We start from the raw sequence: 27,624 nt of genomic DNA, 5'->3' as shown, positions 1-27,624 counted from the left end.
AAAATGTAGGGTTAAAAGGAAACAAGTGATATTTATTGGCCAAAAGTTAACTTATTTGGATGAAAAGTGGCCAAAAAACACGCAAAAATTGACAAAAATAGGACAAAAAAAGGACAAAATACAGATAGATAAAGTAACTTTATTGATCCCACAGTGGGGAAATGTACTGTTATGACAGCTCATATCAAATAGTGCAATAAAAAAAGACAACAGAGGGCAACACAGAAAACCCAAAATACACCTGAAAAATAGTGCAATGAAGATATAATGAACAATATAATAACAGAAGCTATATATAGATATAAATAGAAAAAGAATATAGGATACACATATTTACACGCGGGGCAAGGAGAGATACCTTCTTGTATGTAAATATAGGGTAAAAAAATAAACAAGTGGTATTTATTTGGCAAAAGTTAGATTATTTGGATGAAAAGTGGCCAAAAAAATATATATATAGAAAGGACAAAAAAATGGATATTTATTAGCAAAATGGGCTAAAATCTGAAAAAAATGGGACAAAGGAAGTTCCAAATTGGCCAAAGGAAATTGGTAAAAATGGGTTAAAAAGTTTCCCAATTTTAAGGTTTTCTGGGGGAATAATAATTAAAATGAAGACATAGTGTCACTGATAATGTAGTGGGCTGTTTGGGTAAAAAAAAAATAAAAAAAAAAATAAAAATAGCCAGTTATTATTTTTTGTGTTATTCTTCTGGTGGACTTTAAAGTGGTTCAAACAGATTTAAATCTTGTCTAAAAGTCTTTCTTCGCCGTGAAACTCATGGCAGTGCTTGTGATCGTGTTCGCAGGGGAATGGTCTATAATTACACCCAGTTTATTCCTTTACTATCTGAAAAACAAGGAAAGCTTTTCCTCTCTATTCCCGAGGGGGGGCATGACAGCCCCCATACTCACTCTCTCCTAGCCCCGCCCACCCCTCGCTGCCCTATCTCAGGCATTAACATGCAAAAAACAACAGAAGTCAGGGGAAAAGCATATCATGCCAAAAATAAGAGGCACAAACACAGTAGTGGGAGTGAGCTGAGCTGAGCGACCTGTGGGGATGGGAACACTGGGAGCCTGCTATGGAAGCGGGAAGAAATTAGGACATTTTTGCCTTATGACGACTTTTTTTTTTTTTTTAAATTTATTTAATTTATTTTTTTAAATCTCGGGACTCTGCAACATGTAAGTGCAAATAACAAGACAAACTGCATCTCACTGAAGAGTTAGTTTGCTCATTTTTTTTAAAAAAAAAAGCTTTTTAAGTTAGTGAGTGCATGGCTGATGGGGGAGGAAAAAAGAAAAGTGTCTCCAAAGAGATGTGTTTAACATCCGTGGAAGTGGGACTACTGTGTGAGCACTAACAAAGGAGGATAGACATGGCAGAAAGAGAGAGGAAGAGCGGGGCTGTGTACCGCAGTGTGTCGCTGACTAAGTTGGAGCAAAGACACGGAGCTCCGGTTCAGCCCAGGACTGCTGGACGTGTCAATGTGTCCAGGAAAGTTTCCAAAATATCCGCCACCACCACTACAGCCTGCCTCCCCACCGCAGAGCCAAAGAAAGCCTCCTCCACCCCTCTCTCCTGCATTTCTCCATCCATCCGCCAGCTGACGGAGAGGTTCACTAGCTCCTCGCCGGGCAGCAGCACTCTGCCCCGGGCAAGGAGCTTCAGGACGGACCGTGACCGGTCGCCTCGTAAATCTTTACTCCACGACAGCGGAGGGGAAGACTTCCAACACGGTGTGAAAGAAGAGCCACATTCGGACAACAACGGGCATATTAAGTTTGTGTGCTCGGACCGGGAGAAGAAGAAAAAGAAGAAAGCTGAGAAGCGGATTTCTTTACCCACGGACTGCAGCTGTAACTCTGGTAAGAGAGACTATTCCCAGGTGGACGTGACTCAGCCTGATCCTAAAAAGTGTTTGTCTACAACAGGGGAAGATGGTGATATCTGTAGCAGACCTTTAAAAAGCCACAAAAGTTACCAATCCGCACACCAAGGTGACTTTTTTATTTCCCTGCACTCTGACAAGTGGCCCAGTGTGACCAGAATAAGGCAGCTTTTTGACGAGAGACAGCAGCTCAACACAGATCCATGTGAGAGTTTGAGAGCAGCCCACAGAAGCTCTCAGCATGACCCCAGCCTGAGTGAGACTGCCCCTCACTCCCATAGATGTGATAAACTCTCACCCAACGAAGCCAGTAGCCTCTATTTACATGACAAATGCTTAGCTGAAGCACAAAGCACAGACAGGCCTGCAGCAACAAAGGCTTTTTCTGATGATATGGACTTTCATTTCAAATATGATCACTATCAATCATCAAATGATGACGATTTAAATGTAGAGACATTCATTCAAAATAGTAACCCAGCATACAGGTCTCATAGTCCCAGTGCTGGTGTAGCGGTAACCCTTAAGACCCCCAGGACGGCAGAATTGACCTCTGACCCTAACCCTGACCTTCAACCTTCTGCTACTTCGTCTTCCAGGAGCTCAGACACTCCATCCCGCTCCTCCTCTCTTCAGCAGCCGACGGTGAGGGAGAGAAGGGATAGACAGGGGGTCGGGCTGCCCAGGGATAGTTTACATTCCTCACATAGCTCCTCTACAGCACCAGCCCCCACCTCCACTGCCTCCTCTGTTAACGATAAAGCCATTACCTCCTCTACCGTTGCTCCCTCTACTGAGCTGAAAGCCCCAAAAAGACTTGTTTCTCTCACTGGCTGGCGGTTCAGCTCTGGAGACGATGAGGAGGAGCACATCCCAAGGAGATTAGAAGGTGGTCAGAGTGGCTCCACTTTGCTTACTACTACACTGTCAAAGAGAGGGGGAGACAAGAGCACCACAGAGCGTGGAAGCAGCTTTTTATCTCACAGTAATAATGGTTGGCGGGGCACCAAGGCTATTTGCAGGTCCTCTGGCAGTGAGGAGGACAGTCCTACCTCTTTAAGCCATCACTGTAGAGAAGCTGTGCGCCGGCGTTCGTTGAGAAAGAAGAAGAAGGTCAGCGGGGCCTGTCCAGCCTCAGGCCGTGATGATTACAATGATCATGATGGCCAATCGGAAGACAGCGACAGTGATGCGGCTGTGACAATGGAGCACTTAGAAAGGCACCGTCAAAAAAACACAGGAGGAGAATATGGAAGGATCGTTACCCGCAGCCACTCAGCCAGAGAAACCAGTAGTCACAGAGCCAGAGTGCAACATTGGGAGCGCATCTCCTCATCTGTGACATCCACCACACTACCTGGTGTATCCAGAGTGTCAAAGGTCAACATACTCCCTTTCCTTTCTAGTCCAGGTGATTCACGTACCAGCAGTCGATACTCAAGCACTGAGACACTGAAGGAGGAAGACCAGGTTAGCAATGCTAGCTTAGGACAAAATTCACTTGTAAATAGCACAGGTGGGCCTGCCTCCTCATCTGTTTTAAGCAAAACATTCCATGGGAATTTTACCATGTATCGCTCCCCCAGCTTTGGCCACAAGGATAGCTTTCCTCACACTCCAGTGCGAGTACACTCCAAGGGGGTGCCAACAGCTACGCCCCTAACTAGTACACTTTCCAGAGATGGTAAAACATCTTCAGGAGTTAGATGTGGGAAGAGTGTGATACCAAGAAAAGCAATTACAAAGGGTGGGATGCATGATACAGATAAATACCCAACATCCGTGTCCAACCCTGACATCACCTCAGAAACTCTGACACTCTTAAGCTTTTTAAAATCTGACTTGTCAGAGTTAAAGATGCGTAAAAAGTCTAGTGGGGATAAATCTAATGTCCTTGGGGGGTCATCAGTGTGTAAAACAGGCATGGCGGGGATGCACAGTGGGTTCCCTTTGGCTTCTGGATGCCGTCCATCACTAAAAGAGTTGACAGCTACATTACGGCGTGCAAAGTCTTTTACTTATTCAGAGAAGTCGTCAGCAGCCGCAAGGTGTTACTTGACAGGTGACAGCAGGAAGAGGAGCTTCTCAGAGCAGCAGCTTGACTTGGAGGGAGAGCGGAGTGGGGGCAGGATGGTGTTGTCAGACAGAGAAGTAGAAAGTGATGGAGGTGAATACAGGGTTGGAAGAGGTCAAAGAATGAGTGACTTTGGCTTTGATGATGATGAAGTGATACCAACTCCACTACAGGATAAGTATGTTGAGGAAGCTAGGCAGGTAATTCAAGATATCTGCCAGATGGGTACGAGGAAAGACATTAATGATAGTGACAATGTGTTTTTAAGCAAAGCTGATGATGATTTGCTGGGTGAAATGTTACAGGGGACTAAATCCATTTATGAGAGAGGAGGAGAGAACGTAGAGGAAAAAGTGAGGAGCGATGCAGAGGCTGAGTTCGAGAACACCAGAGTCAGAGATAAACATGAGGGGGAGAGAGCGAAGAGTGAGAGGGGTGGGCAAAGTATGCAGCCAGAAAAGTTAAACACCAGGGGTACAGAGCACTGTGAAAAGGCTACAACACGGAGCAGAGAACTGAAGAAAGTCTTGCTGAAGGGTGACTCGGAGGAAAGCATGTTCTACGACCGCTCTGTGGATGAACTCTCCGGCCATGAGTCAAGTTTAACGGATGAGGGGATTGTGACAGAGCCAGAGACTGGCCCTGCTGACCTCTCAGAGAGGATGTTCTCGGGCTCAGATTCAGTTAGGGCTGTATCAAGACGAGCCAGGGATGTCTTGGGACAGCCTGTCGCTGTATGGAAGCAATCTGCACTTCATGAAAAGAAAGGATTAAAGCAGGAAGGTGAAAACCCAACACAACACAGCTTAAGTTGTTCAAATCATCTAAATGATGGCACCATGCTGCACCCCTTGGCTTTTTCTGCTTGCATGGTTGAGAACGACAGACTTATTGCAGAGCTGAGCACTACTGCTGGAAACCACAGCTCTGTCAATGAGGAGATCCACACCAATCGTGCAGTGTCACAGGGGTCAACAGCCGTGGCAGCAGGAGGATTTGAAGCTCCATCAACCCCGAGTGCTCTTCGGCGAAGGCGCAAGTTCTCCCCCTCTGGTAACAATAACACAGGCTCCGATTCTAATGGCAGTATTGGAGAGTCAACAATGGCTGCTGTGGGGAACGGGGAGTCTACAGTCTACCGGTCTCTCAGTGACCCCATGCCTCAGCGGCGCTGTTCCGCCACAGAAGAAAGCAACAATAACTTTTCCTCCGTGGACAGCAACCTGTTAGGGTCCCTGTCTGTTAAAGGAGGAGGGGGAGGTGTTCCTGGAACGTCTAGCATTGCGACCCTTTCAGAACATGAGGGGAGTGTAGCCAGTGACCTGTCGGTGTGCAGTGATGGTGGGCTCCGTGATGATACAGTACATGACTACAGTGTGGTGATCAGAAGCATCGTCTCAGAGCAAGCTGTGATAGACAGGCTGATGACTGACGACTCTGGCAATGGCAAAATTCCCAAGAAGAAGTCATTCAGTGATCCCAGTCGCAGAAGTGAAGCCCCTTTACCCTCCCAGAACAACCTTCAAACCAGCAGCACTCAACCAATCAGTGAGCTTGACCAACCTGTCCAGATTCTACCTTCCAGCAGTGAGCCAATCCTAAGTGAACAGAGAGAGAAACTTTGGGGAGAAGAAATCAAATCTAAACACAAATTATCTGCACATCTCCATGTTCATTCAGACAGTGGCAGTGAAGTCCAGATGGATAGTTTGCAGTCAGAATTAACCCCCCATGATGATGATGAGGATGATGAAATAGATAAAGAAGGCGAAGAAGAGGTGCAGAAGTTTAACTTTGATCTCAAGCTAGCTGAGGTTTTGTCTCCGAGAATGATTCGTCGCCCTTTTAGAAAACGTCCCAACAGGCTACCGTTTTTAACCCCTGAGGACTCATTTGAGTCCTCAAAACCATGTTCTGATGTCCAGGACAGTCACAGCAACCAAACCAAGCTCACTCCTCTTTCCACTTCCCCACTGCAGTCCAAACCAGTGCCCAAACATGTCCGCCATGCTAGCGAACCTTCCACCTTCATGCCAATCACTCCTCCTCCTCAACTACAGCCCTTGAAGGAATCAGAGGTCCTTTATGCTCATATCACAACAGAACCTCCATCCATTTCTAAGACTTCAGGAGAGGAGACACCAACTCTAGAGGAGGTGACACAAAAACATGCATACACTTCTGAGAGGGCCAAGGATGGAGGCCACAGCACACGTCCAGGGTCAGAGAGACGCAGTGAGAGCAACTCCAGTGGAAACTCAGAAGCTGGATCTAAGAAGACGACAGAGGAGAGTGCATTGGTGCCAGCTACGCAGAGGACCAAACCCAGAGTGGTGAGTTCAGCTTTTCATTCTGCTTGTAGCCTTTGTGACATTTACAGATTACTGTGCACACCGCATAAAATAATATATTATGTCACAAGTTATGGAGGAAGAGGTCACTGTTTTCTTAAAATACCTTCTCAATACTCTCTTTGTTGAACCAGGCTATCACGTTACCTTACACAGTATAAATTCCCAATAACTGGCTGAACATGTGTGTTTATGTGTATTTCTAAGAACTTATGAATGAGGACTGGTATGGCAAGTGTCAGAGGGCATTTACAAGCAGGGCTAAAACACGGCGGCCATTAAAGACTGAGCCATGTTTAACTGACTTTACTGTTGTGGTTGGTGTGATTAAACAAACCTCAGATAGCAGCAAGGCACAGACCTATTTGTATATACAGTATGTACTTGCTCTAGTGCTTCTTTTCATTCATTGTCTCAGCAGTAGAGAAATGATCATGTGTTGCTCTTCTGTGTATTTGGCAGAGTAAACCCTACTGTGGCTCATTGATGTTTCTCAGGTCTGGTGTTAGTTTGCGCCTCAATTTGTCTAACAATAAAATAACTATATCCTATTTTTTTTTTTCAATTCCAAAAGTTTTAAATATATTATGTAAGAGCACATAAAAATACAAACACCTCAGATCATCACAAATGAAACCATTACTGCCAATGTCTGTTATTAAGATATATAATATAAAAGTTTGAAGTACAGTTGCCTCTACTGAACTACCAGAACCAGCAGTGCAAAACTTTTGGCCTAAAACCTTGTGTAGTAGTGCATATTGTGTGTTTTCATGTGTTTTTTTGTGGACACACTCACACAAACCATTGACTGAGGTTAGCATCATAAATGGGGCACAGAAAAATGAAAAAAAAGCACAAAAATATTTGGGGATTATCATCCCTCCCTATATGGAAACATATCTTATGTTATTCCTAAACCCATGACATGAAGTTATAACATACAAGCTTCAATTATACTGTCGTAATTTTTTTTTCTTTTTTAATCAAAGCTGAGAAAATTATGTTCTAGTTTAATGCTTTTTATCAACGTGTTTGTGTTTTAGTGATGTTTTAATGGCTGAAAAATGATGAAACACTATTTTAATCTAGAGTGGTTACCCTTTTAAAAGCTTCAGTTACTTTTAGATTCTGCTCCTTATTAGGATTGCAATGCCTGTATGACTGAACAGTTTCTGTAGTGATGGCTTGGCGAGTGACCTCATCTTGAGGGAAATTGGTTAAGAGAAACAGGAAGTTGCTGTGGTAACTGATGGTTTTGATGCCATCGGCGCTACCGGCCAGTGCCACCGTGTTTAATGTGCCTAATGTGACTTCCCTTTTGTGATGTGTCTGGATTAAAAACTACTTGTTTTTCTGTTTCTGTTTCTGTGAATGGGAGCCAGCATTAATTGTGGGGACTTTATATCACTGCATGGAGCTCAGGCTTCTGCCAGCATGCTGTTTAGAGCAGTGCAGCTCTGGAGCATTGTGTCTATTATTGGAATTTGGACAGATTTTTTTTAACAAGTTCAAATCATACAGGACGGTCTGAGTACTAAAAAATGGTTGAAGAAAGGGATAGGTGTACGTGTACGAGAGAGAGTAGAAACGTCTATTCCTTTTCTGTGGTGTGGTTTTTGCCTCATGCAAAGAGTTCTGAGATGAACAGTTCTCCTAATCCTCAACTTTGATTCATGATTCCCAGCCATTGTTTGCATGTCTGAAAATGACACATCCTTAATATATCATGCCTTTGCCTAATCTCTGTGTCTCTCAAACATAGCAGAGAAGTGAGGTAACCGACTACAGACACAAACGTCAGGTAGAGAGCCAAAACTGAGAGGGCCGGCTAAAAACTTTAGGTCTAAAGCATGATGGGAAAGTGTGGGGGAAAGATACCACTGTGAAAAAAACATTTTCCCTAATACTACATCTTTGGTTCTCAACAGCAAAATGATGTGGCATATGTATTAGTGCATGTTATATTTAATTTTATTCAAAATGTAAATGTAAAACTGAAATAAAACACATGCATTCCATATTGAAGACAGAGAAGTTAGGTCAGAAATTAGGGGGAAAAAAGAGTGCCAGGAGCTCAAGTTCTCCTTCAGGTTTTGTTCGTGAGTGTGCTGCATATGTTGAGAAAAGGTAGTTTCAGTTTACCCAGTTGGAGTGAAATGAGCTGCGTTAGACGGAGCAGCTCTTCTTTTGTTGCAGCTAAGAGACAGATTTATTTCAGAAAATAACAGGGTCCTTTTCTTGAGGAGGTCAAATGAGGTACACACGCTGTTTCCTCCCTATGATGGATTAGGCTTCTTTTTGAATTAGTTTGTGTGTGTGTGTGTGATTGTTTTTCCTACTGTTCAAGTAGCATTCATTGTCAGAGGCAGCAGGAATGCACAAGTCCTCCCTTCTCATCATATTGCATAACAGTCAGAGAATCACTGGTGTCGTTCATCATCAGCCTTATGTCCCGAGGAGCTCAATCTTTTTATCACCTGCAGAAATTCTTTGAAAAATTCAAAGAAATTAACTACAGTAGGCTATACAATCTCTTCTTTACTCGTAGATGTGCGTGTGTTCACAATGCTTTTTAATCTCTATCCTGGAGTTTCTCTGTGACCTATGAGATAATAATAACTCAAGCGTCCTTCCTCCTCCTCCTTCGATGAGGCCAGTGCAGGTTTATAGGGGATGTGTGCTGTGGTGGAAACAGGAGGAAGGCACATGCACTCAAAAAGAAGAAAAGAGGCCCAGGTTATCGTCTCCTCTGTCATGGATTAGGTTTAAAAGCGCAGTGTTTATATCTACAGATTTATGGATGACTTTGTTTCATTTGGCCACCCATGAAGAATCAAATATTAGTTCCTCACTGCTCCCCACGGAAGGTGTAGGTGAACAGAAATTAGTATGCAACGTAGTTGTTGTTGCTCTTCTGTTATCTTGTATGTTTTATTTAGAACTGCAACCAAAAAAAAAATCTTGTTAAGGTGAAAATGGTGAATGGACTTGATTTATATAGTGCTATATCCCTACACTGAAGTAGTCTCAAAGCGCTTTACAATATCAACTCATTCACAGTTAAAATCATAGTGTGCGCCTCATAGATCAGTGAATCTAACATCATTTAGTGGAAAAAGGTAGAAATAATATAGGACCAAATCTGACAAAATTAAAAATAAATGAAAAAATAACACAAAGGAAAATGGAAAATGAAATACAAATAAATAAATATGTGGGAAAAAATATTAAAAGTTAAAGAATGCAAAAATAAAAAAAATGTTATATTGATTGATTGATAAATAAAAGAGAAAATATAAATAGAATTTATTTTAATTACATTTATTTATTCAATTATTTTATACATTTATTTTTTTATTCTTTTATTTATTCATTTTTAATTTTGGCAGGTTCGGGTCGCTATAAAATATAAATGTAAATGAGAGGGCTGTCCAAAGTGTGTCTTTTTTTGCCTTTATTTATTTATTGATGTATTTATATTTTACATTTTGTATTTATCCCACTTATATTTATTGATTTGTATAAAATTTTGTATTTGTTTGCACTTAATTTTATTCTTTTGTATTGAATTTTCAATAGTCCTTTTTTATTTTCCATGTTTATTTATTTATTCATATTTTTTATTTTTATTTTGGCATGTTCGTTCCTCCATAAGAAATTGCCACTTGAAAGTTTGTTTTCATCTCCACGGTCAACACATCGTTTGTTGGAATTTTTTGTGCATTGCATTGTGGGATGTACAGCCCAGTAAACAGATGCATGATGTACTATAAGTGTTTTTATTATTTTCATTTTCTATTGTGATTTTTTTCTGTTTCTTCGCCAGACAAGGAGGACAGAGATTCTCTTGGCACAATTTTTGTTCCCAGTTTTCCCCACAACATCAGAATGAAGTAAAAACACTGCTATGCACCCGTCTCTGCGACTCCACGTCCCACAATGCAATGCGTGAAAATGTCAACAAACTGTTGACAGTGAAGATGAAAACAAACTTTTGTGTGGCTGTTTCAACGCTTTTCCTTTCTTTTTTTAGTAAATGAGATTCTATCCATTGATCTGTGAGGCATACACTATTATTTTATCTAATTAAAAATTATTGGGCGTAGCAGCTTCAAGTAAATTAATCTTTGTACTAAGTAGTAACATGTTGGTTTAAAGCTACTTGAGCACACAGAATTGGTAAAAAGCACTTCTGATAAAGCTTTCACTCTCACCTTAGATCTTCAGAAAACACGGTTCTTTTGAAGTAGGCTTGAAAGTGAATAAAAACGGCAGGCTCCACTCAAGAGGATGCTGGTTGGGAACAAGGGGTCCTCTTCCATGTGAAAGGTCAGCTGAGGTTTAGAGTTCACAAAGAAAGGGAGGGATGTAATTCTAGGAATGAAAGGATGAGCAATTGATTTTTTTTCAGAATCAATATCGAGAATGTTCCACAGATGACGCGGGCAATGTGGGTTGACCTGAAGAATTGAAAAGGCTGCGCTGTGATGACCTTTTCCATCTGTGGCACATCAGTCGCTTCTGATCTGATATTTTGGCTTGTGGGCAGTGGTTGAAGCAGAACTCTAATGAAAAGTTAATGCTGTCCCTGTTGAACAGCGATAGCTTAAAGGGCCCATGTTACGCTAAATCAACTTTTCTGTGCTTTAAACATCATAAAGTGCTATTTAGGCTTCATACACATGCCCAAAGTGTTTTTTTTATTGGTTCCCTCAATCGTTAGTTAGAGGGTGATTTGCTCCTTTCTTACTGCAGGGTGAGCCCAAGTTTGCAGGGTGAGTTTGGGAAAATAAACCTCAAATACTACATTTTTGGGTTCTTAGAACAAATGGAGATGGGTGAAAAACAGCATGACATGAGACCTTTAAAAACTGTGCCTATGGAAAAAATGGCTAACTTGGTGCTAAAAGTCCACTTTTTAAATCAATCATTTCTATCAACTTTTCTCATTTTCATTGAACATAATCAATGTCAATAGATGTTTTTCCATTAGGTTTTTGCTTTGAGAATCTTCTCGAGAGTTTCAAAAAAAAAGAAAATGTTTTATTAGCTTAGCTTTGCTTTGAGCAAGGCTACATTTTTTTGTTTTAATTCAACTTTTTTTCATTTGAATAATTTCGAATAATTTTCATTTATAATTTCACTGACAGACAGTTGTAAACAAAGCCCAGCACATGGCCCTGTTGCTAATTGTTTGCACAATGATGGTTCAATGGGTGAAGCATTTCTCTGTGCCCTCAGTTGGTGGCTGTTGTAATATACATTGAAGTTGTAGAACTTCTCCTTTTAAGGGCAGTCTTACGTTTTTTAGTATTTAGTGTGACTCTCCAAACAGAAAGCAGACGAAACCTGCACGTTTGGCTAAAATCTTGTATCTTTTCCTATTCTGCCCTGGTCCTTCCACATTAGACTGTATCTTTCCAGCTCTTTCTTTCTTGTGTGGATCCACCCAGTGTAATTACAGAGCAGATTGCTTATGTAAGAAAAGCATCATCTGAAACAGCACTTTTCAACAGTTGCAATTTCTGCCTGTTCTGTTCACAGGCAGATTTGTGACATTATGCATCTTATAAGTTGCAGATGTACTTCATTCCCACCTAGACATTAGATTTAGGGTAAAGCTCAGGTTTGCACTTGGGCACATTAACACAGCTGTGTTTGTCCCTCCTTGTCCCTATTTTCACTCTTTCCTGCTGGTTGAGGGATGAGTGTTTCTGGATTTGCTGCTGTCACAGTGTTTTTTTCTTAACTAAAAGGCACAGATTTAATGTTATCAGAAAACTAAATAAAAAAGAGCATAAGATGGCCAACCTTTAAAGTTTGTTAGTTTTCATCATGACATGAATGAAGGATTGTGTCTCAGTCTGTGTAGTTTTCCTGGAGTCATACATCTGCAGCACATGTGTCTAAGAAGTCTAACGTGAGAACCCCAGCCTTCTTATTGTTGATGTCTAACCTAATTCAGGACTGGCTGCCAGCTGATCTAGCTCCTACATAGAATCCTCCAAGGCCATCTGTCCAGCTTGTGCTAATTGATTTTTGCTAAAAGGAAATACCGTAACATGGGCTACTGTATAAATACCCCCAGAATTCCATACATGCCAAAGAAATATTTTACAGACAAGAAAAAAAACATGGAAAAGACTTTATAGGTCCTACTGGAGCAGAATGGTTATATTTTCTTTCTGGACGTTTAACGAATGCAAAGTAGGTACGGTATGTTTCTCTTCTTCTTTTTGAGGCAAGTAAACTGCAACAAGGCTGTTTGCTTTCTCCGTGGATCACTGCTGTTTCTGCCGTATTTCTTCTGAAACAGTCATATAAGGCCTCATTTCAAAACTGGCTTCAGTTCAGATTTAGCACTTGGGTCTTCTCCAGGAAAAAGTGCTCTCTGACCTCTTGTGTACCGCAGATGTTTTTTTCCCCAATCTGTAGCCAATGAAATCCAACACAGAAGAGCAACATTTAATTACGCAACTTAAAAGTCTAAGGTTTGCTTCTTTGTATGTGTTTAGAATATACATATGTTGCTGCCACTGGGGTTGTTGTTGGTTCGTGAGATATAAAACTTTAAGAGTTCATACTTTTGCTGTCGATACCAACAATTATTGAATCATCATTGCAACAAAAAACAGTTTCTCATGTTAATGCTGGTTGGATATAATGAAGTCATACAGGAAGTGAAAGGCGTTGATCTTGCATAGATTTTTGCACGCATAAAGGCATATATGTACATTTGCATGATGGGTTTCCTTTTTCTATGTCCCCCACACAATGGTCCAACTGTGTCTATTGGACAGCACGTTTTAGCATAGTTTTTTGCGTGGTTGGGCACAGTGCACGCATGTATACTGTATCCAGGCTTTGTCCTAACTGTGGGTTGGCTGTTTGTTCTCTCTGTGGTCTTTTGTCAACCAAAGAAAGATGACGACAGAAATTCTTCTACTTGTGACTCCATTCATGTCCTTATATTTTTCTTCTTACTCTGGTCTTGGTCTGTCTGATGGCCTCAGTCCGCCGGTTTGGATCATGCTCTAGCTGCCAGTTAAGAAACTCTGTAGGAAATGGGAAAGGGAGGCGGTGGAAGTGCCGGAGTGCTGTTCCAGAGTGGCTTCTTGGGTCGCGGATCAAAGCGCAGGGAGAGGATGAAGATGTTTGGAGCTCAGAAAATGGACCGTTTCAGGCAAAAGATGTTTCACAGGCAGGTGGCTCTCTGTGTGTCTGGATAAGGTTCAATGACGGGAATTGGATAGGAGGGTAGTTTTCTTTGAAAATTCTATGCAATGTTACAATTTCTGTAAAAGTGAACAAAAACTAAAAAAAAACCGAGCTAGAAAATCCTTCATATTTGGTTTTATCTTCTAGCACTCTTAAAAATAAGATAACAATACATTGACAAATATACTTTAATTTGGTGCTAAACTGAAGTAGTATACATACACTAATACGTTCACATAGGTTTCAAATACACAAACAAGTTCATTTTAGCTGAGTAATTTTATGGTTCAAATATGACACTGATCATCCAATCACAGAGTGATGGATGATGTCCTACACTCACAGGTAAACATATTTATTCCTAGCTGCAATATTAACAATCGTGTCATGAGAAATTTAATCAAATTGACACAAATAGCCACACGTCGTCCGAGTTTGTATAAACACGCTCGACTGCAGGACAGGCAGGTGTTTTCATCCAACAGCTTATTGGTTTGCCTCCATGTTACCTTTTACTGAAACCCAAGTGGTTCTATTGCAGCTCTGTTTTCATTTGTCTTATGTGTCGCTCTATCTCATTACTGGGGTTGCTACTTCCTGATTATGTGTGCAACTTCCTGTTTGATAAATATATTGAATTTGACAGAAGAAATAGCCGTTGCTTGGTTAAACAAATGGCTAAGATCCCTCTTTCAATGCATATGTTGTTAATTGCTGCGCACATGGATCACCAGTTATAATTGTTTTCTATACACAGGTTATATCAATAGTTATCAGCTATTTGCTATCGAATACCTCTTCCTTCTATCGTGCATATAGATTGGCCCCATATTTTGATGTTACCGGTACATAAATGATTGATCCATTTGGTCACTTGTCTTTAATACCACCTGTTTGTTGTTGATCAGATTAAGATGCTATACTTCCATCTTTAATTTTCTATTACTTTAGTTTATCAACACTACGGGTCTAATATGTGCACACAATACAATCCTACATCCCTAGGAAACTTGACGTTTTGAATGTTAGTTATTTAATGATTATTTTCAAATTTAACCTGTATTGTAGGTAAATGTGCCGCCATACTTTGAACTAACAATGCATGTCTTTTTCTCTTTTGGTCGCTTTTGGCTTCAAGCGTTCACAGTCAGTCACACATTAACATCTAACAAGCATTGCACTCAACGAGCAAAGATTGCTATCATTCTATGTAGACACGATAAAAAATGACTTCCTGACAAATATTTGAATATCTTCCCCTCAAATCCCTCCTTATTGTTTCCGTCGAAGACGACTATAAATGATCTCTAAAGCTAACTTTGTACTTTAGTAAAATATGTTGTCCCAAGGAAAATCTGAACAAAGCAGTGAGTCACTGCAAAAATATGTGGAATTTACCTCAGCTGAGAAGACATGAGTGTGTTTTTTGGAGTGTGAAAAGGGAGGGACAAAGGGAAGCCAAAGTTGTCTGTGTGTGTATTTGTGTGTGTTTCTGTCGTTTTTCAACATCCAGCTCCCTCATCAATCCATTTTGTCGCTTGACCTCTTTCTTTTTACTTTTGTCAATCTGGGGATTTAACTTATAGATGCTAAAAAGCATCAACCATTTCACAGTTTTATCCAAGTTAAGTTTTTTGTGTGACGTAAAACATGCTCAGTCATTCCTGCTTGCAGAGCAGCATGGCCATGTGAGTTACAGTATAAACTCAACCCTGGAGATATGATTCATTCAAAGGTGTAATTGTTTAACTATTCATTTGAAGGCTCATATAATAAAACGGCTGTACTAAATGAGAAATATATATCATTAATATATCTTAATTGCATATTCATAATTGAGTTGGATATAAAAATGTATTGACTAATTTATCACTACCTCAATAGTTGCTAAGAAATGAACAGCATCAGCCACAATCACTGATTCACACAGCAGTTGTAGTTCATTGTCATTCAAGTGCATCGAGTTGATCTGCAACGTCTTGATTAGAAGACTCTATCACCTGAGCCACGATGGCAGATAATCAATATATGTTAAATAAAAAAAATAAAAATAAAATAAACCATGACAGTATGGAATAAAACATCAACACAATGACAAAAGACAAACAGAAAAGACACAACAGTGTAACAAAAACAGACAATGTATGCATTTAACACATTAAAATGCATTGAGTTTTTCACGTATTCATATCCTTAAATATATTTACTCCATCAGCAAGAACTAGAGGTTTCTAACACGACAAGAACTGTTTCAGCAAAAGCTCTTTTGTTGTTGAGGTTGAAGTGTTTCATCATTGCTGATGTTTTTTCTGCTAATTAAGAAGCCCTGTAAGCGGCTGGTTACCAAGCGGACAATAAAGTCTGGAAATAACTATCCATGCAGAAGCAATAAAGCCTATCAATTAACTACTTTCATTGGTAAAGGGGTATTTAGGGGTTCTCTGGTCAGTCTGAGTTGCCAAGCACCCAGTAGAGCCTTCAGAAGGATTCCTTGATACAACAGGAGCTCTAAACACAAGACAAAACCAACAACGAAGCGTAGTGTGTCGTGCTTGACAGGTTCTGCACATGCACAACATGATAGTAAGTGCCAGGATGTCATAAAACTCATCACAAAGCTCAAAAACTGCAAAAGGTCCATCAATCAACATAATTTGTCATTACTAATGATTTAGCTTTAAGATGAATCGGATCGTTTTCAGTCAAAATTACAATCACTCTTAGTCCAAGCACAAAACAAATAGCCCAGGTTTTCACAAAAAACATTTATGAAACAGTTTTCATCTTCCAGTCACCTGTGTTTTGGTTGTGCTGATCTGCTTCTTCACATTTATCCAATAATCTGGAAAATCTGCCAAATACAACAGTAGTAGTTGATGACGGTTAATGATGATGACCTCCGTTTATCTGTGGGTTAGTGGAATGCGGTGTGTGTCCCCAAAAGGTATGTTTGAAGGTTTCACACAATGCTCCCATCTCCCTGTGACAGCTAAGGGGTTGTGGGTAATTGGGTCCATTTCGCCAGTAACAATGTAGTCCTTCTTCACTCCTCAATAGGCCTCTTATTTTAGACCAGGCATCAACGTTTCCTCCTTCAAACATTTTATTCACCAGTCACCATTTGAGTTTTGTGGTTCAGAAATGTTATTGTGAGGGGAGGAGAGAAATTATCTAAGGTTCACACAGTGTTTTACAGAGATGCCATTCACATTAAACATCATTGGAAAGGGTGATTTTCCAAAAAATGTCAGGCCAGAACCAAATCTCACTGATTGATCTCCAATGTAATAAAAACACGAGGACCGTGGCCATGTAGGGATGTAAAATATAGACCTGTAGTAATGTTCAAGGTCCAACCTAACAGTTGAATAACCAAAACTGTAGCGGAGATATAACGAGAAGCCATAGTGGGAGAGTTTAAATATTGTGAATGAATGGTGAGCAGATAGAAGATAGATCATCTAACCATTATAAAATTGTTGTAGAATTTGTATATGTTATCCCTGTCACTTTCCTCCAGATACGGAAAGTTGATGGAGGTCAAGGTTGATTAAATGTGGGGACATGCTTAGATAAACTCTAGTATCTGATTTGTTATCTTGTACAATGATAATAACAATCTTTCCTTAAATTCAATAAATTTGAGTTGCTTACGACGGATGTCGACAAAGTCTTCGTTCCTGGATATAATGAACACTTCACATGCACGTTCTTGCCTTTGACCACAATTAATTTAAAGTCGTGTTTGTATCGCCACCTTAAAAATGACAACTTTTCATCGGACTGCTCCACGCTCGCCATCTCTGCTGCTTCATCATATCTGTAGTGGTTGTGTGTGTGGAGCGTGTGTTGGCACATGTGTAAAAACACTACCATCAAACATGACGCCGCCTTAGCCAATCATAATCGCTCACCTTGTTTTTAACCCACCTCCTCACTACAGCTGTGTATGAAGCCAGGGGTGCTTTCAGATAACAGTTTATTCAATCAATGCATGTAACGCACCGCATTCAACATTCAGTAACGTTAACACAAAGCACTTCTGAGCCTCGTTGTATACCCATTACAGTGCTCACACTGCTTACACACCTATTACACTGTTGTCATCCCATATTCTTGCATCATGTTTTTCTGCAGTCTGTGCCTTCTCCTTGCCCTTCTCTCTCTTTTCTGTTTAATGTGTCTTGAACCTGAAGTTGACAGTTCCTGATCTGTGGTTCACTGCTCAACTGGTGTCTTGACGCTGGAGCTGGCGGTTTGTGATCAGTGGTTCACGGCTCAACTAGTCTGGGACACTCAGATACTCAGATGGTCTATCTCTCTATCGTGTTCCATTCCTCCTCCTGTCCACTAACCCTAACCAGTCGAGGCAGATGGCTTCCACCTCTGAACTTGGTTCTGCTGGAGATTTCTTCGCGTTAGAAGGGAGTTTTTTTCTTCCCACTGTCTCTTATGCTTGTTCATGTAGATTTGTTGGGTTTTTTCCTTTTTATTGCCAAATTTATATTTTGAAAGTGCTTTGAGATGACTTTTGTTGCAGTTGGCGCCATATAAATAAAGTTGAATTGAATTGATTTGGCACCAACATGCTGCTTTGCTTTATAGTTGTATCTGGTTTTAAATGCTTTTTAGATTTAAGTCTTACCTCATATTTGTCTACTTTAGCTGCAATTTCTTGCTCACTTACTCCAAATGACTTTTATCAAAGTTTACTCCTTTACTGATTTCTATGCTTTGTGCCAAATGGAAGTTAATCCTTTTTTCTTTTGATTATCTGCTGTGTTTCAACATTGTAGCTCAGTTTTGGCAGTGTTTTTCATTCTGAAGAGAACCCACGATCCGTCAGTCATTCTGTCACTGTTCACTTTAAAGAACAAGTGGCATGGAGAGTATAAATGGCTCCACTCTTGCTCTCCCTCTCACCGTTTTAAAACACATCTTTTGTATTCGAAAAACATGAAGTATTGGCTTTTAATTTGAAAAATGTGTGCAGAGGTTGAATCAAGAAGAGGGATTCTGCCTTTTAAGGAGCTTTTCCTTCTGTGCTGTCCTTGCTATAGCCATAATTGTGTTCATTGAGAGGGCAGGGCAGGAAGTGGGTTTTGGGGAGATATATTTGACCATAACACACACACAGAGAGAGAGAGGGGCAGTAAAACTACAAATGAGAGTTAAAGTACACACACACACACACACACACACACACACACACACACACACACACACACACACACACACACACACACACACACACGCACACACACACACACACACACATTGTGGTTGAACAACTTTAGGGCTGCTTACACTGTCTTGAGGCTCCACAATTGAGGAGTTGGCAAATAATTTTTTGGCTTTAGAAACAAACGTGTCGCCCTTATGTGTACCCTTGTTGCCCATAGAAACCATTTGTGTGTGCCGGAAAAGTTTGTGTATGTGAGGAGGTTTGCTGTAGGAATGTGATGACATCAGTGGGTCTGATGTTTTGGGTTTTTAAGAGTAAATGGGAAAAAGTACGAGAAAAAAGAATCAAATAAAGTTTGGTGCTGTAGAACAAGCTTTTTCACAGTTTTCTGTTCAACCCATCTTTTGTATCTCTCGCTCTCACTCACCTTTGAATATCTTCCTACTTCAGTGACAAAGATCGTTCTTCCTCTTATGTACTACTGACCTCGTCCTTCTCCTTTCTCTCCCTCTCCTTTCCTTTCTTGCACTATTTTTATCTCCTCTCCCACTGAGCACACATCTGGATCATATTGTCTGAATGAACAACTCTTTAGCCATAAAAGACCCTCTGGACTCTGTGTGCTGGTGTATTGCTTTGTTTCCTGCAGAGCGGTGCACGTCTAAAGATAAACATGTTTTGTTTTTTTACCTTCCAATTTTTATCATCTAAAGGCCCAGGCTTCTTTTGATTGTTGGTTCATGCAAATAGAGTTTATAACTACCTTTGTCAGCAATTCACACAAACACAGTCCGGGGTTGGATTTTCATGTGTGTGATCAAATAATCAGAATACAAACTTGTGGAAAAACTTTACCCATTGGTCATAGCAAAGTCTAATCAAGAATATGTAGAAAGTCAGGCTACCAAAGAGAGGATCCTTATCACAAATCATACGCAAGACACAAAGTAGTAATGCTGCGGCAGCAAAATACCTCCTGTTAAATAATTTAAAGCAGGCTGAGGTTTTCCAGATGTATCATGTGAATTTCTGTTGTTGACGATGAAATAAACGAGCAACATTGAAGATCGTAGATGTAGTGGTCAGCTAAAGAAACAATGGAGCAATGGATGACAAAGAAAGTTTTTTCTCCATTAAAAATCACAAACTGTGGTGTACCTGTCTACTTTCTAGATCACATGTTGGCAACAGGTGGCCCTGATGCCACAAGAGGCCCTTGCTCTATTTTTGTAAGGCTCCTAAAGTAAACTAAGCACTAAATGACTTCAAAAACACATAATAGTAGATATAAATGCACTAGACAACAAAACTACACAGAAACACCAACACAAATATACAAAAATTACAACAATGTACACAAAATGACCAGTAAAATTAGTAAAACAACAAAAGCGCTCAAAATCAAAGAAATACAAACAAAACAACCACTAAATGACACTAAAACATACGGAAAAACAAACCAACAGACAAAACCTTATCAATATAAATGCTCATATTGGTCATTATTCTCATTGCTGACACGAATTTTGATAATGTGGCACTCGGATGAGACAGTCACATTTTTGTGGCCCCCTGCTATGATAGCAATTTCCCAACTCTGATCTAGAGACAACTTGCCACAAGTCAAGGGTCAAAGCACTGGAAACACTGAGCTGAGGGACAGAATAATGGCAGCATTTTGGCATGTTTTGGACATTTTGACATGGATGTTTTGCTCCTGCAAATTGAGCTGGAGGTTTGGTCATAATTATTATGTTTAGATATAAATGTTTTCCTCAATTTTTAAGACTAAAGAAATTGACTAAGTCTTGGAAGTAACAAAAAGAAATTTCTTTATTACAGGTCATGAAAAATAGGTTTGAGTTTTGCAGATTTACGTTTGGTTCTCCATGAGGTTTGTAACAACTTTACACCTGAACTCCTTCCTTTTCTTTAATATGATTGAAATCATAAAGCCTCTAAACCCTGACCGGATTTAAATTTACAACTAGTCGTACATTGTTGGAGGAAATAGGAGCATTTATCAATTTGTTACCAAGATTATGAAAACAAATGTATGCATGTGCCCTGTTGTGACTTCATCCTGACTTACCATAAATTGTGAAGGGACTGTGAGAAAACACCATAAAATGTGACATGAAAATGTTTTTTGTTGTTTAGATGAAAGCTAGATTATATGACGAAAAAGCTCAGGGCAAACGCAAGACAAAACAGTTTGAAACAATTCTTCAGTCATCAGTTCAACCTTTTTCCATTATCTGAAACCTGGTCACAGTTGACACATTAGGGCTGTCACTCAGACACTCTGAGTACTGCACAAATCTCTCACCCACCTCATCGGCAAAGTGCCTGACAGCTTCACAACTCCCATTCAAGTAGAGCAGCCCCCGGGGTTGACACAGACCTTTTAACCTCCCATCACTCACCTCTGCAGTAGCTAAACACCATGTTTAAACCTATGAGGGTGTTAACATCTACTGACAGGAGAGCACCACATTTCAGTGATAGTATTGGCTGCAACCTGGCCAAAGTGTTTGTTCAAAAGTCACTGTCCATGCTGCATCAAGACATGACCAACTTCCTATTGACACCAAAAAAAGATCAATGTGGGTGAACTGAGTAGAAGAACAAACTCGTGATACGTTTTCATATTCTAAATAAAAACAAAATGCAAGGCAAACATATCGTAAAGTGCCATTCTGAGTCAGTTGGGTTTAGATCAGGGACGTCAAATTTGGGGCCCGCGGGCCAAAGTTGGCCGTTTTGGCCTGTTGTTGAAAGTATATATATAAAGTATGTTCTGCCCTCTATAGTACTGTACTCTATATAGTACTCTATATACTCTCTACTTCAAACAAAATTAATGAAATACAGTACAGTGATTTATAACAAAAAAATCTAAAGCTGATGTTCAATTACATTATTTTTCTTGAGTTTTAAAGGATTGTTCAAGGCAGTGGAAAATATAGTGTTTTGATCATTGATATTGCACGAAATGTCTTTGAAGACATTTACAGTAGATGTTTCATAATTTTGTGCCATGAAACACAATAAAGAAAAGTGTTCTTCAATTTCAAAACTACTTTAAGTGTTTATTTTCCACAGTTATGTTATTGGCAAATTTAATTTCTTGCATCGCAACATGAATGTTGCCGCAATTAATTTTTTGCGCTTCAATGAAAAGAATTTGGGCAGCCCTGGTTTAGATCATATCGGGTTTTTTTTTTGTTATTAGATGAATTGGACTCAGTTTATTTATTTTTGTTAGTTACAAGATAAGAAAACAGTAACTACAGCAAATGAGGATCTGCTTTTTGGGGTAGATGCGTGTGTGCGTGCATGTGTGTGTACATGTTTTTAAGTGTACCCAATCTATTAATAGGAAGTGGGAATGGTCCAAGCCTGGGAATGTTGTCCTTTCTGGGAAAAAACCAAGCTTTTCTTTCCTCCCCTCTGTCTGTTTTTAGATGGGAATGACAAGATGACAGGAAAAGAAATCAATGAAAAATAAGATGAGAGATGGCTTGAGAGTTGATGAGCACAACAAAGACGCTGTTGGGAAAGAAATAATCGTTGAGGAATTTTGTCAGCTGGCAAGTTTTAATCCTACTTTGAATTCTGCTTTTCCATCACAGCAGTCTCCTGATTTAAATCAAAAGTTTTGAGAGGCTTTGATCATTAATCACCGAAGAGTCGATCAACTAGTCAATGGTGTCCAAGACAATGAGCCCAAAGTTGTTCCCGCCATTGGTGTGTGAATGTGATGGGGAGCATGTGGCACAGTAGCACTTTGGGGCTACTTTGTTGGTCATTACAGCACTATATAAATCATGTCCATCAAACTAACTAACTAAGCATGGTGCCTAATTATCCCCCGCCACAAAGTGCAAGGGGGATATAGGTTTGAGCTCCGTTTGTAAAGGAGACAACTTTTCTCGGAAACATTTTCAAGATAGGATAACCAAATTTGTTGTGTGGCTTCAGGGTATCAATACCTTGATGGAGTTCAAAAATGAGAAGCATGCAATTATTTTTTCCGGAGTTATTGCCCTTGTTCCATTTTTTTGACACTGTTCGAGGTATCTTCAAAGGGGACAGCATTTCTTAGAGATGTTTAAGATAGGATAACCAAATTTAGTGTGTGGCGTCAGGGTATCAATACCTTGATGGAGTTCGAAAATGAGAAGTGCTCAATTATTTTTTCCGGAGTTATTGCCCTTGTTCCGTTTTCCTTTACTATGTTCGAGGTAGCTTCAAAGGGAACAGCTTTTCTCAGATTCTGATGAGATAATATTTTCGTATGTATACATCTAACTTCCTAGTTTTAGGACATTTAGGAAAAGGTTGTGAGTTCTAATGAGAACCAATCTGGCGGGGGATGTTGACTGTGTCTTCTTGTTGGATATAACTTGTGGGTTGAGTATCTCTCTCAAATACACAATGGTAAAGAGCTTCCACATATAAATGATATGAAGTGTGTAAGGCACAGATCATATCCAAGCAATAATTGACAGATATCAGTCCCTGTAGAATGTTCACTTTAAATTTCTTTGATTTTGTGACCAATTAAATTAGGGGAAATTCTGTGAAATAATTCAAGCAAAATTGCAAGATTTTAGAAAAATTTCTTTCAACAATTTGAGAGAGCCCTGGAAGATATTGTGGAGTATATTTGGAGGGACTGAGATGTCTACAACTGCAATTAGGTGGTAGTATACTCATTAATTCATGTTTTCTCTGTCATTTTGACTTTGTGCTGTGGGCCAAATTGGATGCAACAACACTTTGGTGACTTAGTGTTGCCAATGATGTATAAACTTTATACATCTTATAAAAAGATAGAATAGCAAATAAATTGCTAATGTATATAGTGTTTAGGGCTGGGCGATAAAACTCATATCTCAATATTTTTTCTCAAAATGGCGATATACGAATCTCGATATTTTTAATTCAAATTAAGTCAGACCAGAAATATATTTAGGTGAAATTTTCTGATGCAAAAAGCCACACAGGCACATATAAGAACACATATATGCAAAGGGACAGCATGTGTGAGTGAGTTCTGTAGTGTAGCTTGTTTAGGGAAGGTCTGGGTTAGGAAGTAGGGGTGTCCCGATCCGATTTTGATAACGGTCCGATATTAGCCAGAAAACCAATATCGGATTTTATCGGCCTGCATCTAGCGGTTTTTCGATTTATTTTTTCAATATCTTCTGCATTATTATTATTTTCTTCTATTCAATCATAGAATATTTTTATTATAAAAGGTTAATTATATGTAATCCATTGGTTTATAATAAATGGGTCTGTTTTTTAATAATCAAGCCTTTTCTAACATACTACAAAATAAGTAATAACAGTATGTATGATTTGTGCTGATATCCTATCGGATATATATATATATATATATATATATATATATATATATATATAAATAATAAGAATATTCTATGATTGAATAGAAAAAAAAAATTATACAGAAGATATTGAAAAAATAAATCTAAAAAACCAATATAACATATCGAAGATTTTAGATGCAGGCCGATAAAATCCGATATTGGTTTTCTGGCTAATATCGGACCGTTATCAATATCGGATCGATATATATATATATATATATATATATATATATATATATATATATATATGTATATATATATATATGTATATATATATATATATATGTGTGAAAAAGTTGTATCATGTTGTTCTGAGTAGCTATGAAAGCAGCGACTCCTAAAACGAGTATTTTGATACGAAAATGAGCATATTGATATATTTGTGATATCTCACCACAGTCTGTAGAAATAACTGTATCAGTTTAGAAATTAGGAGTTTGACGATATCTTGATGCAGCGATATATCACGATATTTGCTCGCACTAAATATCGATTTTTTTAAAAAAAAAGTAATTGTTTTTTTTTTTTTTTTTTTTCCTAAACCTTTTCTGATTTTTCACTAAAATGTGCAGGTACGTCTTCACAGAAATGTTATCACTGTTTGTTGAAGGAACCAATATATTGTTTACTGGGATATTGCACTATAATGGTGTCACTGGTAAGAAAGACCCTATATTTTGTTTACAAAAAGCACTATTGGAGGAACTTATTCGTTTACATTGGTATGTTGACACTTATTTACAGAAATGTTGCACTAAAATAGTGTCACTGTTCATAGGACAATTTTTCAATTTATTGTCTTTCAGAGATATAAAATAAAAATTGTATTTTTCCACTTAATCTTTTTTTTTCTTGTTATGTCATCGAATATCGTAGATTGATTTCTGACCAATATATCGATAATCGCAGTGTCGTCATATCGTGAGTTAATTGTTATCCTGAGCTTTGTATCGCGTATCGTATCGTGAGGTACCCAGAGGTTCCCACCACTATTAGAAATGTAAAATCCTAAGATCCCATGTGCTCTGTTTCCTCTCTTGTCTATTAAATGTCCGTAGATGCACTGTATGGTTGTGTACTTGTGTGTGTGTGTGTGTGTGTGTGTGTGAGAGAGATTATGCAGACACGCTACCTGGATTCCTGCATTCCATGCATTTGTGCCGAGGGTAATACATTCTGGGAAGTAGTTCAGCAGCGATGAAGGAGGAGAAGGTGAGATGGAAAAGAGAGCTGGAGAGTAAATGCTGGCTTCTTCTGATTCCTTCCATTTGGAGACAGAAACAGATCCTCCCCATGTTATTTTGGTCCACCCTTTAAGAGGCTGATTGGGATATAACCACGGGACTCTTTCCACTTTTTCTTCCATATTTCTGCTGAATTTAAGTTAGTTTTACACTCTAGTTTCTGTGCATGATCAAATATATATATACATATATATATATTTTGAATGCAATCATGCAGGCTGTGCAGGCTTTAATGTAGTTGAGTGACTGAATGGGAGTCTGTGGAGAGGGAGAAAACTGGGCAGCAAATGGTTAGGAAAGGAAATTTCAATTTGATTTTAGTCAGCATGTGTTTACAGATCAAATCTACACACAAACGCACACACACACACACGCAACCTTTCCATATAAGGAGACGGCAAGAATGAATTGGGAGGGGCTAAATCAGGGGGTCTTCTTTTTCTACCTCTTAAAAAACAACCCTCAGTGTGAGCAGCAGCTCCTCTCATGTTTACTACATTTTTGCAGTCATTTTAACACATCCATTTATTTTAATTTGGTGATTTATTTGGCATTTCTAATCCCCTGGATGAAAACATTTCTCTCTCTCTCTCTCTGTCTGAACCTTTTCAACACACCTTTTCTATCGTTTCTAATGTCACCCAAGAGTACACATTAACTAAATGTCCTAAGCTCTGTTCAAACACAGGATTCACAGAAGTGTAAAACCAATTTGGAAATAAAAGTCGCTCTTCATCCACAATACAAGCACAATATGCAACCACGAGCAGGGAGATTTGACTTTGTGCTTTCACATTTCTTTGGTATTCATGTATTTCTTTAACTATGTGCCACAGATTTCAACATTACACGCTGCGTTTTCAGTGGTTTGGCTTGAAGTTGAAGTTGTTAAACATTACACACGTACGCTCAAGATGCAGAGATTAACATTTGGCGTTTGAGTTAAGCTTGCAGAATTGTGGTTCGAATTTTCCTCTTTTTTTCTGGTTTGTTTAGCAACGCCTGTTTTGTTTCCATTACAGGTTCTCTATTTGGTTTTTAAGGCACACATTATTTTTTATTTTTTTTACGAGTGTGCCACTCTTGTTGAGCATGATTTGGAGGCTGTAGAAGTCAAACTGAGCATTTTCGGACCTACACTGTGTTTACAGGGAGTCTGAAGCCTGTGTGGGACATTGTTAGTGAATATTTTGACAGCAGTAGTTAATGTGTACAGTGAAGATGACAGGGAGCACCCCCCGTGGCTTTTGTGCATGCGTGAGGACATTACTATTGTGGAATGTGACCGTTTCATGTGAGCACTTATGAACAGAGCTACTTTCCTGGGAGTATCCGGTATCTGTGTTTGTGCTTGTGTGTGTGTGTGCTGGAGATAAAGCAAACGTTTCCCTTTTTTTTTCTCCCCCACTTTCTGTCCCTCTGGGAGAATAACTGATGGTAGGGTGGTCCTCAATCTGATCTCCTCCTGTTCACTTGAAGGAGAACAAAGTGGCTCCCCTGTTTGTGATTTGTGTTCAGCACAGAAGGTCGTGTAGTTCTGCCTAAACATGTGGCACACAGAAATAGTTCAAGGCAAGAGAAGAGATTTAGATCGCAATCCTTAAAGTAGCTCATAAACCACTTACACACTATGTGCCATAGTAGGTGACTTGCTGTAATAAATTGTTGTAATAAAAATAATTGATTGCAGAAAGTTCCCGTTTGCAATCAGCTATAAATATAATAAGATCAAGTCATCTACTGTTTTAGTCACTAAATCCTTTCTCATTGAAATGCATGACATTGGGACTATTAGGATTCAGTTTAAGCTCTTTATTGCTAATTGATTAGAAAAGTAAGATGTATAAATTCACCACTCCCTCACAAATACAGCATCATTGTGCTCCCTACTGCCACCTACTGACATAGAGGGGTAGATTATGTCTCTGCCAGTGAAGATTGATGGCACTGCATGACATTAATTAGTGAGGATGTATCATTATTAATACAGTTTATATCAGCACCCCCCACCGTTACTCATGGTTATACTGACTCCGAGGGCTTATACTGACTCCCTGCAGGATCTTCACTTAAATTTTCCTGATTTTGGGAATTTTTGTGGAGTAGTTTGAGGAAAATTTGTCAGATTTTGTAAAAATTGAGAGTTCTTTCAACAATTTGAGATTAATAATGACTGCCGCCATGTGATATAAGAACTGGAAAACTGAGCTCAGCAAACATTGTGGATTTTAATTGATTTTTTTTATTTGGAGAGG

The 27,624-nt window shown here is 39.3% G+C and overlaps 1 protein-coding gene across 2 annotated transcripts in view; it reads left to right on the top strand.

Moving 5' to 3' along the window:
* Positions 1 to 999: 999 nt before the first annotated feature.
* arhgef17 (Rho guanine nucleotide exchange factor (GEF) 17) overlaps positions 1,000 to 27,624 on the top strand; it is a 76,402-nt gene continuing 49,777 nt past the window's right edge. Inside the window, exons 1-2 of one of the 2 annotated variants that reach the window (XM_028464478.1) lie at positions 1,000 to 1,872; positions 1,939 to 6,302. In XM_028464478.1, the coding sequence (XP_028320279.1) occupies positions 1,383 to 1,872; positions 1,939 to 6,302 (4,854 nt within the window). In that variant the 5' untranslated portion in view covers positions 1,000 to 1,382. Of the gene's footprint in view, positions 6,303 to 27,624 lie in introns of both variants that reach the window. The other variant, XM_028464477.1, reaches the window with a different exon arrangement.

This window comes from Gouania willdenowi, chromosome 13, assembly GCF_900634775.1.
Source record: "Gouania willdenowi chromosome 13, fGouWil2.1, whole genome shotgun sequence".
Classification (NCBI taxonomy): Eukaryota; Metazoa; Chordata; class Actinopteri; order Blenniiformes; family Gobiesocidae; genus Gouania; species Gouania willdenowi.
The sequence above is the reverse complement of the archived record's forward strand: the minus strand, read 5'-3'. Positions and strand labels throughout refer to the sequence as shown.